The sequence below is a fragment of the Acanthochromis polyacanthus genome, chromosome 24 (assembly GCF_021347895.1).
Source record: "Acanthochromis polyacanthus isolate Apoly-LR-REF ecotype Palm Island chromosome 24, KAUST_Apoly_ChrSc, whole genome shotgun sequence".
Lineage (NCBI taxonomy): Eukaryota > Metazoa > Chordata > Actinopteri > Pomacentridae > Acanthochromis > Acanthochromis polyacanthus.
The window spans coordinates 5,667,951-5,679,933 of NC_067136.1; the positions used below are offsets into that span (position 1 = coordinate 5,667,951).

At 44.6% G+C, this 11,983-nt stretch overlaps 2 protein-coding genes and 1 long non-coding RNA gene across 7 annotated transcripts in view; 1 reads left to right on the top strand and 2 right to left on the bottom strand.

Moving 5' to 3' along the window:
- Positions 1–475, top strand: part of LOC127532656 (uncharacterized) — a 31,189-nt gene extending 30,714 nt beyond the window's left edge. The window contains exon 8 of the transcript XR_007940187.1: positions 73–475. The gene's annotated coding sequence lies outside the window, so the exon portion shown is untranslated. The remainder of the gene's footprint in view (positions 1–72) is intronic.
- Positions 132–3,069, bottom strand: LOC127532742 (RNA-binding protein 25-like). Its single transcript, XM_051944784.1, has 5 exons — positions 2,386–3,069; positions 1,770–1,819; positions 807–981; positions 335–638; positions 132–142 (listed from the first exon to the last, which is right to left on the bottom strand). The coding sequence occupies exons 1-5, from the start codon at positions 3,067–3,069 to the stop codon at positions 132–134; spliced, it is 1,224 nt and encodes a 407-aa protein (XP_051800744.1).
- A 5,608-nt stretch (positions 3,070–8,677) lies between these two features.
- LOC127532668 (uncharacterized) lies at positions 8,678–10,774 on the bottom strand. 5 transcript variants are annotated; one of them, XR_007940244.1, is made up of 4 exons: positions 10,448–10,774; positions 10,152–10,198; positions 9,367–9,424; positions 8,678–8,981 (listed from the first exon to the last, which is right to left on the bottom strand). It is a non-coding gene; the product is annotated as an uncharacterized LOC127532668 (long non-coding RNA). The 5 variants fall into 5 exon arrangements; XR_007940245.1 differs by having other exon boundaries at positions 9,367–9,416; positions 10,448–10,772; XR_007940242.1 differs by having other exon boundaries at positions 10,555–10,764.
- Positions 10,775–11,983: the final 1,209 nt, after the last annotated feature.

The following is an 11,983-nucleotide window of genomic DNA, read 5'->3' on the forward strand; positions in this document are numbered from 1 at the left end:
GAGTCATCTGAAGAAGTTTAACCATTCAAAGTCTTTTTGGACACGCTTTGTCTTTCTGGACCATGTTTTCAGAGTTAAAGTGGATCCTGAAGCCAGCAGAACCTCTGAGAAAGAACAACAGAACCCCTCCATCAGAGAGCAGCTGGAGAACACAGAGAAGGAATGAGTGGACTCTGAGGACTGAAGGAGTAATCTGATTACACTGTCTTCAACTACTGACTGCTGGCGTGAAACACACGTGAGTGACGTCACTGTCACGTTCTTCCTCACGGTAAAATGTCCTCTGACACACACACATTAATACACACTGTAACACGAACACACAATAACAGACAGAGAGAGGCTGCAGGGGGCGGAGCTGCTCTGTGATTGGCTGCCCCGGCAGCAGCGGTGACGTCAGCAGGTGTTGGGGGAGGAGGTGCTGCATCGTCTGCGTCTGTCTCCGTCTCTCCGTTTGTCTCCTCTTCGGTCCGGATCGATCGTCCAGAACCAGCCGTCCAGAGCCGCAGACTGACGTCATGTCCGGATCCAAGGAGGACCGTAAAGGCTCCGGAGAGTGGCGGGAATTCTTCTGGAACCCGCGGACCCACGAACTGCTGGGGAGGACGGCCTCCAGCTGGGGTAGGTCTGTCTGTAACCTGTCTGTCTGTAACCTGTCTGTCTGTCTGTAACCTGTCTGTCTGTCTGTCTGTCTGTCTGTCTGTCTGTCTGTCTGTCTGTAACCTGTCTGTCTGTCTGTAACCCGTCTGTCTGTAACCTGTCTGTCTGTAACCTGTCTGTCTGTCTGTAACCCGTCTGTCTGTAACCTGTCTGTCTGTCTGTAACCTGTCTGTCTGTAACCTGTCTGTCTGTCTGTAACCTGTCTGTCTGTAACCTGTCTGTCTGTCTGTAACCTGTCTGTCTGTAACCTGTCTGTCTGTCTGTAACCTGTCTGTCTGTCTGTCTGTCTGTCTGTAACCTGTCTGTCTGTAACCTGTCTGTCTGTAACCTGTCTGTCTGTCTGTCTGTAACCTGTCTGTCTGTCTGTAACCTGTCTGTCTGTCTGTCTGTAACCTGTCTGTCTGTCTGTAACCTGTCTGTCTGTAACCTGTCTGTCTGTAACCTGTCTGTCTGTAACCTGTCTGTCTGTAATCTGTCTGTCTGTCTGTAACCTGTCTGTCTGTCTGTCTGTCTGTCTGTAACCTGTCTGTCTGTAATCTGTCTGTCTGTCTGTCTGTAACCTGTCTGTAACCTGTCTGTCTGTAACCTGTCTGTCTCTAACCCGTCTGTCTGTCTGTCTGTAACCTGTCTGTAACCTGTCTGTCTGTAACCTGTCTGTCTCTAACCCGTCTGTCTGTCTGTCTGTAACCTGTCTGTAACCTGTCTGTCTGTAACCTGTCTGTCTGTCTGTCTGTAACCTGTCTGTCTCTAACCCGTCTGTCTGTCTGTCTGTCTGTCTGTCTGTCTGTCTGTCTGTCTGTCACCTGTCTGTCTGTCTGTAACCTGTCTGTCTGTAATCTGTCTGTCTGTCTGTAACCTGTCTGTCTGTCTGTCTGTCTGTCTGTAACCTGTCTGTCTGTAACCTGTCTGTCTGTAATCTGTCTGTCTGTCTGTAACCTGTCTGTCTGTCTGTCTGTAACCTGTCTGTAACCTGTCTGTCTGTAACCTGTCTGTCTCTAACCCGTCTGTCTGTCTGTCTGTCTGTCTGTCTGTCTGTCTGTCTGTCTGTCTGTCTGTAACCTGTCTGTCTGTCTGTCTGTCTGTCTGTCACCTGTCTGTCTGTCTGTAACCTGTCTGTCTGTCTATCTGTCTGTAACCTGTCTGTCTGTCTGTCTGTAACCTGTCTGTCTGTCTCTGTAACCTGTCTGTCTGTCTGTCTGTCTGTCTGTCTGTCTGTAACCTGTCTGTCTGTCTGTCTGTCTGTCTGTCACCTGTCTGTCTGTCTGTAACCTGTCTGTCTGTAATCTGTCTGTCTGTCTGTAACCTGTCTGTCTGTCTGTCTGTCTGTCTGTCTGTAACCTGTCTGTCTGTAACCTGTCTGTCTGTAATCTGTCTGTCTGTCTGTAACCTGTCTGTCTGTCTGTCTGTAACCTGTCTGTAACCTGTCTGTCTGTAACCTGTCTGTCTCTAACCCGTCTGTCTGTCTGTCTGTCTGTCTGTCTGTCTGTCTGTCTGTCTGTCTGTCTGTCTGTAACCTGTCTGTCTGTCTGTCTGTCTGTCTGTCACCTGTCTGTCTGTCTGTAACCTGTCTGTCTGTCTATCTGTCTGTAACCTGTCTGTCTGTCTGTCTGTCACCTGTCTGTCTGTCTGTAACCTGTCTGTCTGTCTATCTGTCTGTAACCCGTCTGTCTGTCTGTCACCTGTCTGTCTGTCTGTAACCTGTCTGTCTGTCTATCTGTCTGTAACCTGTCTGTCTGTCTGTCTGTAACCTGTCTGTCTGTCTCTGTAACCTGTCTGTCTGTCTCTAACCCGTCTGTCTGTCTGTCTGTCTGTCTGTCTGTCTGTCTGTCTGTAACCTGTCTGTCTGTCTGTCTGTCTGTAACCTGTCTGTAACCTGTCTGTCTGTAACCTGTCTGTCTGTCTGTAACCTGTCTGTCTGTAACCTGTCTGTCTGTCTGTAACCTGTCTGTCTGTCTTTCTGTCTGTCTGTAACCTGTCTGTCTGTAACCTGTCTGTCTGTAACCTGTCTGTCTGTCTTTCTGTAACCTGTCTGTCTGTCTGTAACCTGTCTTTCTGTAACCTGTCTGTCTGTCTTTCTGTCTGTCTGTAACCTGTCTGTCTGTAACCTGTCTGTCTGTCTTTCTCTCTGTCTGTAACCTGTCTGTCTGTAACCTGTCTGTCTGTCTTTCTGTAACCTGTCTGTCTGTCTGTAACCTGTCTTTCTGTAACCTGTCTGTCTGTCTTTCTGTCTGTCTGTAACCTGTCTGTCTGTAACCTGTCTGTCTGTCTTTCTGTAACCTGTCTGTCTGTCTGTAACCTGTCTGTCTGTCTTTCTGTAACCTGTCTGTCTGTAACCTTTTTTTTCCCCCCCTGGCACCGACGCAAGTGGCAGCCTCTCCAGCAGCAGCTCAGTGTGCTCTTATACTTCATTTGTATTTTCTCTTTCTGGTTCTCCTGGAACGTATTATTCTATCCTATGGATATGGTCTATTCTACGCCGAGACTCGTTTATTCGAGGAACTTTTTCCTCGCTCTGAGAACAAAGTCTCGCATCGTAGTGGTTCCCTGCCTACCTGTGGACGTAAGGAAGCCGTACCGGGGCTGCAGAGCCGGCGCAATGCTAAAAGCTAAGCGGCTAGCAAAGAAGTGGAGATTCAAGCCTCCGGTGCCTTCAATGATCATGGGAAATGTCAACTCACCACCAAATGAGATCAACAAACTGGCTGCGCTGACAAAGAACCTAAAGACCTTCAGGGAGTGCAGTTTACTGTGTTTTACTGAGACGTAGCTTACAGATAGCATACCAAATGCTAACGTGGAGCTACCGGACTTCAGCACAGTCAGAGCGGACAGAGACACCAGAACCTGTGGGAAGCACAAAGGAGGAGGACTCGCACTGTATGTGAACAAACGGTGGTGCAATCCTGGGCATGTGAACATTAAAATCTCCATCTGCTGCAGGGATATTGAACTCATGGCTGTGAGCTTACATTCCTACTACCTGTCCAGGGAGTTCAGCCACACCATTGTACTCATTGTTTACATTCCCCCGCGAGCCGAAGCAGAGGCTGCGTGTGATGTCATCCACAGCGCTGTAGCTAAACTTCAAACACAGCATCCTGAGGCCCTTGTGCTAATCTCTGGAGACTTTAACCATGTCACCTTAGACAATACACTAGCTGCTTTCCACCAGTATGTGGAATGTAACACCAGGAGGAAGAGGACTTTAGACCTGATGTATGCAAATGTGAAGAATGCATACAGAGTCACCCCCTTGCCTGCACTGGGGAAAGCAGACCACAATCTGGTTCTGCTTAAACCTCACTACACACCAAGAGTGAGGAAACTACCTACAACCACACGCTCATTCAGGAGGTGGTCTCCTGAACCCGAGCAGGCCCTGAAAGACTTCTTCAAGACCACGGACTGGGAAACACTGCAGGGGTCTCACAACAAGGACATGGAGGAGATGGTTGACTGCACCACGAGCTATATTAACTTCTGTATGGACACTGTGGTCCCAGTTAGATCTGTATGCTGCTTTGCCAACAACAAGCCCTGGATAACGAGTGACATAAAGGGCCTTCTGAACCAGAAGAAGAAGCCTTTAAAGATGGCAACACGAAGGAGCTCAAGCAGATACAGAGGGAACTCAGAGTCCAACTCGGGGAGGTGAAGCAGAAGTACAGAAGAAAAATAGAAGAAAGGATGCAAACCAACAACATGAGGGAGGTGTGGGAGGGGATGAAGACCATCACTGGCTGCAGCTCCAAGAGAAGTGCTTCCACTGAGGGGGGTGTGGGAAGGGCAAACCAGCTTAACCACTTCTTCAACAGGTTTGACCACCCCAACCCATCCACACCTATAAACACAGCAGCCCCCACTCCCCCACAAGCCACCACCAACACAGATGAGGACCCCACCCCTCCTCCCATAACACCTCCCATGACAATCACAGCAGCTCAGGTCTGCAGAGAGCTGAAGAGGCTGCGCCCCAACAAAGCTGCAGGACTTGATGGAGTATCCCCGAGACTACTGAAGGCCTGCGCGAGGGAGCTGGGACACCCCCTCCAACGCATACTCAACCTGAGCTTGGGACAGGGGCGGGTTCCCCAGCTGTGGAAGACATCCTGCATCATTCCAGTTCCAAAGAAACCACATCCTGGTGAGCTGAACGACTTCAGGCCGGTCGCCCTGACGTCCCAGTGGTGCTGTGAGGATTACATTTTTGGACTTCTCCAGTGCCTTTAATACGATCCAGCCACTGCTCCTCAGGGACAAACTGACAGACATGGGAGTGGAAACACACCTGGTGGCGTGGATTACTGACTACCTGACCAACAGACCTCAGTACGTGAGGCTGGGGGACAGCAGGTCCAACACTGTGGCCAGCAGCACAGGAGCACCGCAGGGAACTGTACTCTCTCCAGTCCTGTTCACCCTGTACACGTCCGGCTTTCAGTCCAACACGGAGCTCTGCCATGTGCAGAAGTTCTCAGATGACACAGCCATCGTAGGGTGTATCAGGAGTGGACAGGAGGATGAGTACAGGAAACTGATCCAGGACTTCGTCACATGGTGTGACTCCAACCACCTGCAACTCAACACCACCAAGACCAGGGAGATGGTGGTGGACTTTAGGAGACCCAGGCCGCATCCAGAACCGGTCATGATCAAAGGGGACCGTGTGGAGGTGGTCCACACCTACAAATACCTGGGAGTGCAGCTGGATGACAAACTGGACTGGACTGCCAACACTGATGCTCTGTGTAGAAAGGGACAGAGCCGCATGTACTTCCTCAGAAGGCTGGCGTCCTTCAACATCTGCAAGAAGCTGCTACAGATCTTCTATCAGTCTGTAGTAGCGAGCGCCCTCATGTACGCAGTAGTGTGCTGGGGAAGCAGCTTGAAAAAGAAGGATGCTGCACACCTGGACAAAGTGGTGAGGAAGGCTGGCTCTGTTGTTGGCACAGAGCTGGACAGTCTAACATCAGTGGCAGAGCGACGGACATTGAACAGGCTCCAGTCCATCATAGACAATCCAAGTCATCCTCTGCACAGCAGCATCTCCAGACAGAGGAGCAGCTTTAGTGACAGACTGCTGTCATTGTCCTGCTCCACAGACAGACTGAAGAGATCGTTCCTCCCCCACGCCATCCGGCTCTTCAACACCAACCGGGGAGGGCGATAAAATGGACAAAATAAACAAAAAAAAACAACTCCGGACTCACTACACACTAACACCACACACACACACACATCTACTTGTTGGACTAAAGTGTGAAAAACAAACTGCTACAGACAGTAACACACTGTCATTTTGCACTACTGCACTGTTGAACTGCCAGATGTTTATATTCTTATATGTTTATTGTAGTCTTATATGTAACTTGCATGCTTTTATGTTTTTTACCTTTCATGCTGCTGGAACTGTGATTTTCTCTTTGGAGATTAATAAAGTATCCATCTACAGTGCCTGTCAAGTATTCACCCCCTTTGATGTTTTACCCTTTTCTTGCTTTCATAAATCAATCATGGTCAATAAAATTTAGCTTTTTAAAAAAAAATTATTGGAAAAAACTCTTTAATGTCAAAGTGAAAACAGATTTCTATAAAGTAATGTTAATGAAAGAGAATTATATAAATGAAAATAATTGTTTGCATAATTATTCCCCCCCTTCAAGTCAGTATTTAGTAGATCACCTTTGGCTGCAATCACAGCAGTGAGTCTGTGTGGATAGGTCTCAGTCAGTCTGCACATCTGACCACTGCAATTTTGCTCCATTCTTCTTTGCAAAACTGCTCAAGCTCTGTCAGGTTGTGTGGGTATCGGGCATGAACAGCCCTTTTCAAGTCCAGCCACAAATTCTCTATAGGATTGAGGTCTGGGCTTTGACTCGGCCACTCCAGAACATTTACCTGGTTCTTTATTAACCATTCCTGTGTAGCTTTTGCAGTATGTTTTGGATCATTGTCTTGCTGGAAAATAAATCTTCTCCCAAGACGTAGTTCTCTTGCAGACTGAAAAAGATTGTCCCCCAGGATTTCAGTGTATTTTGCAGCATTCATTCTGCCCTCTATCTTTACAAGCCTTCCAGGTCCAGTTGCTGAGAAACATCCCCACAGCATGATGCTGCCACCACCATGCTTCACAGTGGGGATGGTGTGTTTTTGGTGATGTGCAGTGTTTGGTTTCCTCCAAACATGACGTCTTGTCTGATGGCCAAAAAGCTCAATTTTGGTCTCATCAGACCAAAGAATCTTCTTCCACTTGACCATGGAGTCATGGGATTTTGTAGAAAAAAAGCAGATCACAAACATGACAAAAAACTGAAGTTATTTTAATTTGCAACTTTCTGGATGTAAGAAACAACAAAAGATATCAAGAGGAAAACTATGGTAGTCAGTAACAATCACTTTTTTAGACCAAGCACAGGGATAAAATTATGGAATCAATTCTGAGGAAAAAATGATGGAATAACCTCATAAATTCTCATTCCCAAAACTAGCTCCCATATCAGATTAAATCTGCTCGTTAGTCTGCAGTTTAAAAGGAGTGATCACACCTTGGAGAGATGTTGCACCAAGTGGACTGACATGAATCAAGACAGAAAACTTAAAGCAATATGTCTGGAAAACAGAAAATGCACAACAAAACAAATGGGAGGAAAGTGGAGTCAACGTCTATGACCAAACTGCAGGAAACGGTTTAAAAGAAATGGGATTAATACACAGAAAAGCTGAACGAAAGCCATCATTAACCCCTAAACAGAAAAAACAGTGTTACAATGGACAATGGAAAAGCAATGGTGGACTGTGGATGACTGGATGAAGGCCATATTCATGATTCATCACTGAATATGACTTTCATCCACTCATCTATTTGTTCCTCATTTGTTTTGTTGTGCATTTTCTGTATTCCACATATTGCTTTAAGTTTTCTGTCTTGATGCTTTGATGTCTTCCTTGGTCTTCCAGCATGCTTTGCCTTTAACAACCTTCCCATGTTGTTTGTACTTTGTCCAGGTTTAAGACACAGCTGACTGTGAACAACCAACATCTTTTGCAACATTTTGTGATGACCGACCCTCTTTGAGAAGTCTGATAATCCTCCCCTTTGTTTCAGTTGACATCTCTCATGTTGGAGTCATGATTCATGTCAGTCCACTTGGTGCAACATCTCTCCAAGGTGTGATCACTCCTTTTAAACTGCAGACTAACGAGCAGATTTAATCTGATATGGGAGCTAGTTTTGGGAATGAGAATTTATGGGGTGATTCCATCATTTTTTCCTCAGAATTGATTCCATAATTTTATCCCTGTGCTTGGTCTAAAAAAGTAATTGTTACTGACTACTACAATTTTCCCTCTTGATATCTTTTAGTGTTTCTTACAGCCAGAAAGTTGCAAAATAAAATGACTTTAGTTTTTTGTCATGTTTGTGAGCTGCTTTTTTACTACAAATTAAAACAACTGAACGAGCGTCCTCCCAGACTGGTGATTCCATCATTTCTGCCAGGAGTTGTAATACTATAGCCGACAACTTTTTACTTGGGTTCAACTCTCTTTAACTCAAACCCTGTCTAACTAGGGCTAGCTGGACTGAAACAGTGAAGTGAAATCTGTGATATACAGCATACAGAGACACATTTGGATTTTTTTGTACACTGAATTATATCAGCTACATTAAAGGAGATCAGAGACAGCAGCAATGTCTCTGCCATTGATACCTGAACATGGTTATTCCTGGCTGATAACACAGATTTCCTAAACTTTGCACTAACGACTTTCTTAAAGTGTCACTAATCCACTCAAGGATATAAGACTGAACTGACAGTCTGTGTTACATGTCTTTCCTCAAATCAAAGAGGGCTCTTAGCTTGGCCTTCATTCTACATAACTGAAACAAAAACATAATCTCTGATCTCTGTATAGAGACTTTCTGTATACGATTATGCCAGACATAATATATCAGAGTCTGTACGACTGACGAACCATGTACATTTGTAGGGGTCAGATGTAATGAATGAAGCTTCAGCACCGTTGAACACAACTTTATTCTTTTCTGTCAAACCACAAAACACCTTCATGTTTCTCCTGTCAATGATTTCTTGACAGAATGTCTCATAGTCTTCCTGCAGACTAAAAAGAAAAAGGAACGGTTCTCTGAGATCAGCGGTCTCCTCTTCTTCCTGGTCATCACAGACATAAAGGAGTTCCACTGCCCTCACGCGTTGCTCCTTGGCCATGGTAACAACTTGGGGAAGGGAAATTTTTCCCTTGAAAGTTCTGGTCCCACACCACCGGGCTGCTGCCATGGCATCCCTGACCAAAGGATTCTCCTAAACAAAAATAAAGAAAACAGTTATTTAAGTAAAGGCTCGGAGATTGCAGAAAACACTGAAATGAGACTACCCATCTCAGGCAATATACCCCGTTTCCTGTTCCCAGTCCTGTTCTCAGCCTGATCTAGAAAGGAAACAGATTGTGGTGTCTACAGGCACAATGACAATGTTTTGATGATTAACAGAGAAATAATGACTGCTCTGTGACATGGAACCTCAACAACCTTGATGGATATGTGTGAGACAATGCTGGCTGGAACAATACCTGATGCTTCAGATTCCCAAAGCCTAAACTCTTTCAGCTACATCCTGAAATAAGTGGTGGGGATTAGTCTTCAAGCAGTAGTTTCACTGTATACTCATTTATCACATGACCTCTCACCTGTAGTTTTTTCTGCTCTCGTTGCCTTTTTCTTTGCTGCAGTCTCTCTTCTTCAGATCTTGGTGATTTAGGCTACGTTTATAAGAGGACCATCTTAACAGAAAGTGGCGTCTTGTCATTTCACGTTTAGACGAGCGGTTTTGAAGGAAATCTGCGTATATACGGTGACTCTATAGTGTGTGGAATTCTATTGGATATGCATGCCAGGCAGCTGGGTGGCGCTGTGATAAAACTCTGCCATGTCTACGCGCATGTGTACTATCTCCCTTTTCGGATCTCCGCCGCGGTAAATGTTCATGAATGGAATCTGTACAGATTCTGTACGTTTGTTGGTACGACTCCTGTAGTGTACATAGAGCTGCCAGAGTTGCTTGAAGGTACGAAGGATGGAAATAATCACACATCTTTGTTTACTTCCTTGTACCGGCCGGCAAACCAAAGCACGTATGTGACGTAATGGCGTGCGCGACGTGGTCAGATCTCTGCAAAGTTTTGCGTTTTGCTGTTTAGACGGAAACGTAACGGCGGAGCGTTTTCTACTTTTCCACTCTGGAGGCCGGTTTCAAATTTTTGCGTTTTTAAGCCCCCAAAACGCCGTCCTCGTATAAACGATAGGGTGTTTTGTTGAAATATTTTGATATTTTTACCTGCAAGCGTCCTCATGTAAACGGCCCCTTAATGACAACAAACATTCACAATGAAAACATTCATGCAGGTCAGATGACAGTGAATAAAACGTGATTTAAAAGAATCTGGTTTAAAAGTGTGATACTGAGGACTCTAACAGCAGCAGAACAAGACACCACCATCTTCTAATCTGCAGCATGTTTTCCTGTGAAGAAGGAAATGCAGAAGATTAAAATATGTTTCCAAAAATAAAACCTTCATCGCTACAGTCAAACATAACGTGTCACAATTTGCACAAAACCTCACTGAAATCACAACTGGCCCCCATTACAATGTACAGAGACACTGGTTAATATAATGTCATGTATATTCTGTCAGGATACAGTTTTTCAATACAAAGAGTGTGTTTTAAATGCAGAAAAAACATTTTATAGGTGTCATCCATATAACATACCATCAAAACAAACACGCCACAGTTGGTGGAGCATCTTTGCAGTGTTTTAATAAAAGAATGGAAAGAAAATAGCAAATGTTAGCAAATGCAATGTAGTAATGTCTCACCTGAACATCATTCACACCAAGCTGCCTCCAAGGGCCAGGAGATGTGAGCAATGAGCTCAAAGAGGAAATAAAAGTACAATAAACCATTTTAAAGCAACACTGGGAACAAAGTTGGAAGAGGCTGGAACTTCAAACGTTTTTGTAAAGGGCTTAAACAAACATGGTTCTGTTTCCATCTGCGTAGAATAATGTAACAATAAATAAGAATAACGTAACAATCACTTCTATCCCTCACAAACACTCACTTTTGTTGTTTGTTGTTTGTGTGGAACATGATAATGCATTCAAATAAAAACAAAAGCATTTCTTAAACAAACAAAGGACAAGTGGTTTAAAACAGAACTACCACTGAACAGGAAGGATCCTGGAAGGTTTCCTAAAACCTGAATAGATGAACTGCTGCCACAGAGGATCAGCCTGTGGCCTCAGTATCTGTTCAATGTGTTCAAATATAAGCAGACACATGAAGTTATGGAATGTTACAGAAACACTTAACAAAGCTGCATTTAATATTGTCGTTGTTCCTCTCTCTGGTGTCCATGATGTCCAGGTGAAGGAGAAAATGTCCGTGACACTGACTTTCTTTAAAAGTATTTTATTAAAAGAAAGAGCAGCATCAGTACAGACAGAACCTGCCTGGAAGGAGTCGGCCAATTGAATCCCCCTTGCTGACAATGACCAGCGATCAGGTTTATAGGTTTTCAACATATAGGAGGAGTTAAAACAAATGGTTCTTTGTTGCCTACCATATGGGGAAAGCAGAGAGCATCCCCAAACAAACCCCCTTGTCTAAAACAGCTGAAGAATCCCTAAATCAGTGTTTTGGACAGAAGAACCCTCATAAAAACACCTCCAACAGGGCTCTGTAAACAGGAGAACACTTTCCCATGGCATGGGTAGAATATAATGCAGGTTCCATCTGTGGTCAGAGACACCAGAGCAAACACTACATATAACAAGCAACTCATATCAGATACTAGAACAAACAAAACAGATTCTATACTACTAACTTATTAAGTAATACATGTAACAGATCAGATACCACAATATACAAAACATTGAATCAGCAATGAACTTTGTTGTGTGAGGTAATAACAGAGGAAGATATAAATGTATTTACAGAGAATCCAGGTACAGGTACTGGAAGCAGAACCCACTGTGGACCGGCTGCATGGTCCTGTAAAAAGATTTCAATAACTGAATATGAAATGCTCAAACTCCACTACAAAAGCAAAACGTTTTTTTTTCTTTTCTTTGTCTGCATTTATTCTCATTGTTTAACTCCATGAAAGGGGTGTCAACACTTTATGAGATTAATGCATATTTTAGTCTTGCAGCAAATATCTTATTATTTAGTGCATGCGTGTGACCATCACCAGCCCTCCCTGAAAGCTGAGCTGACACTCTTTATTACATTTCCCTGTTTAAG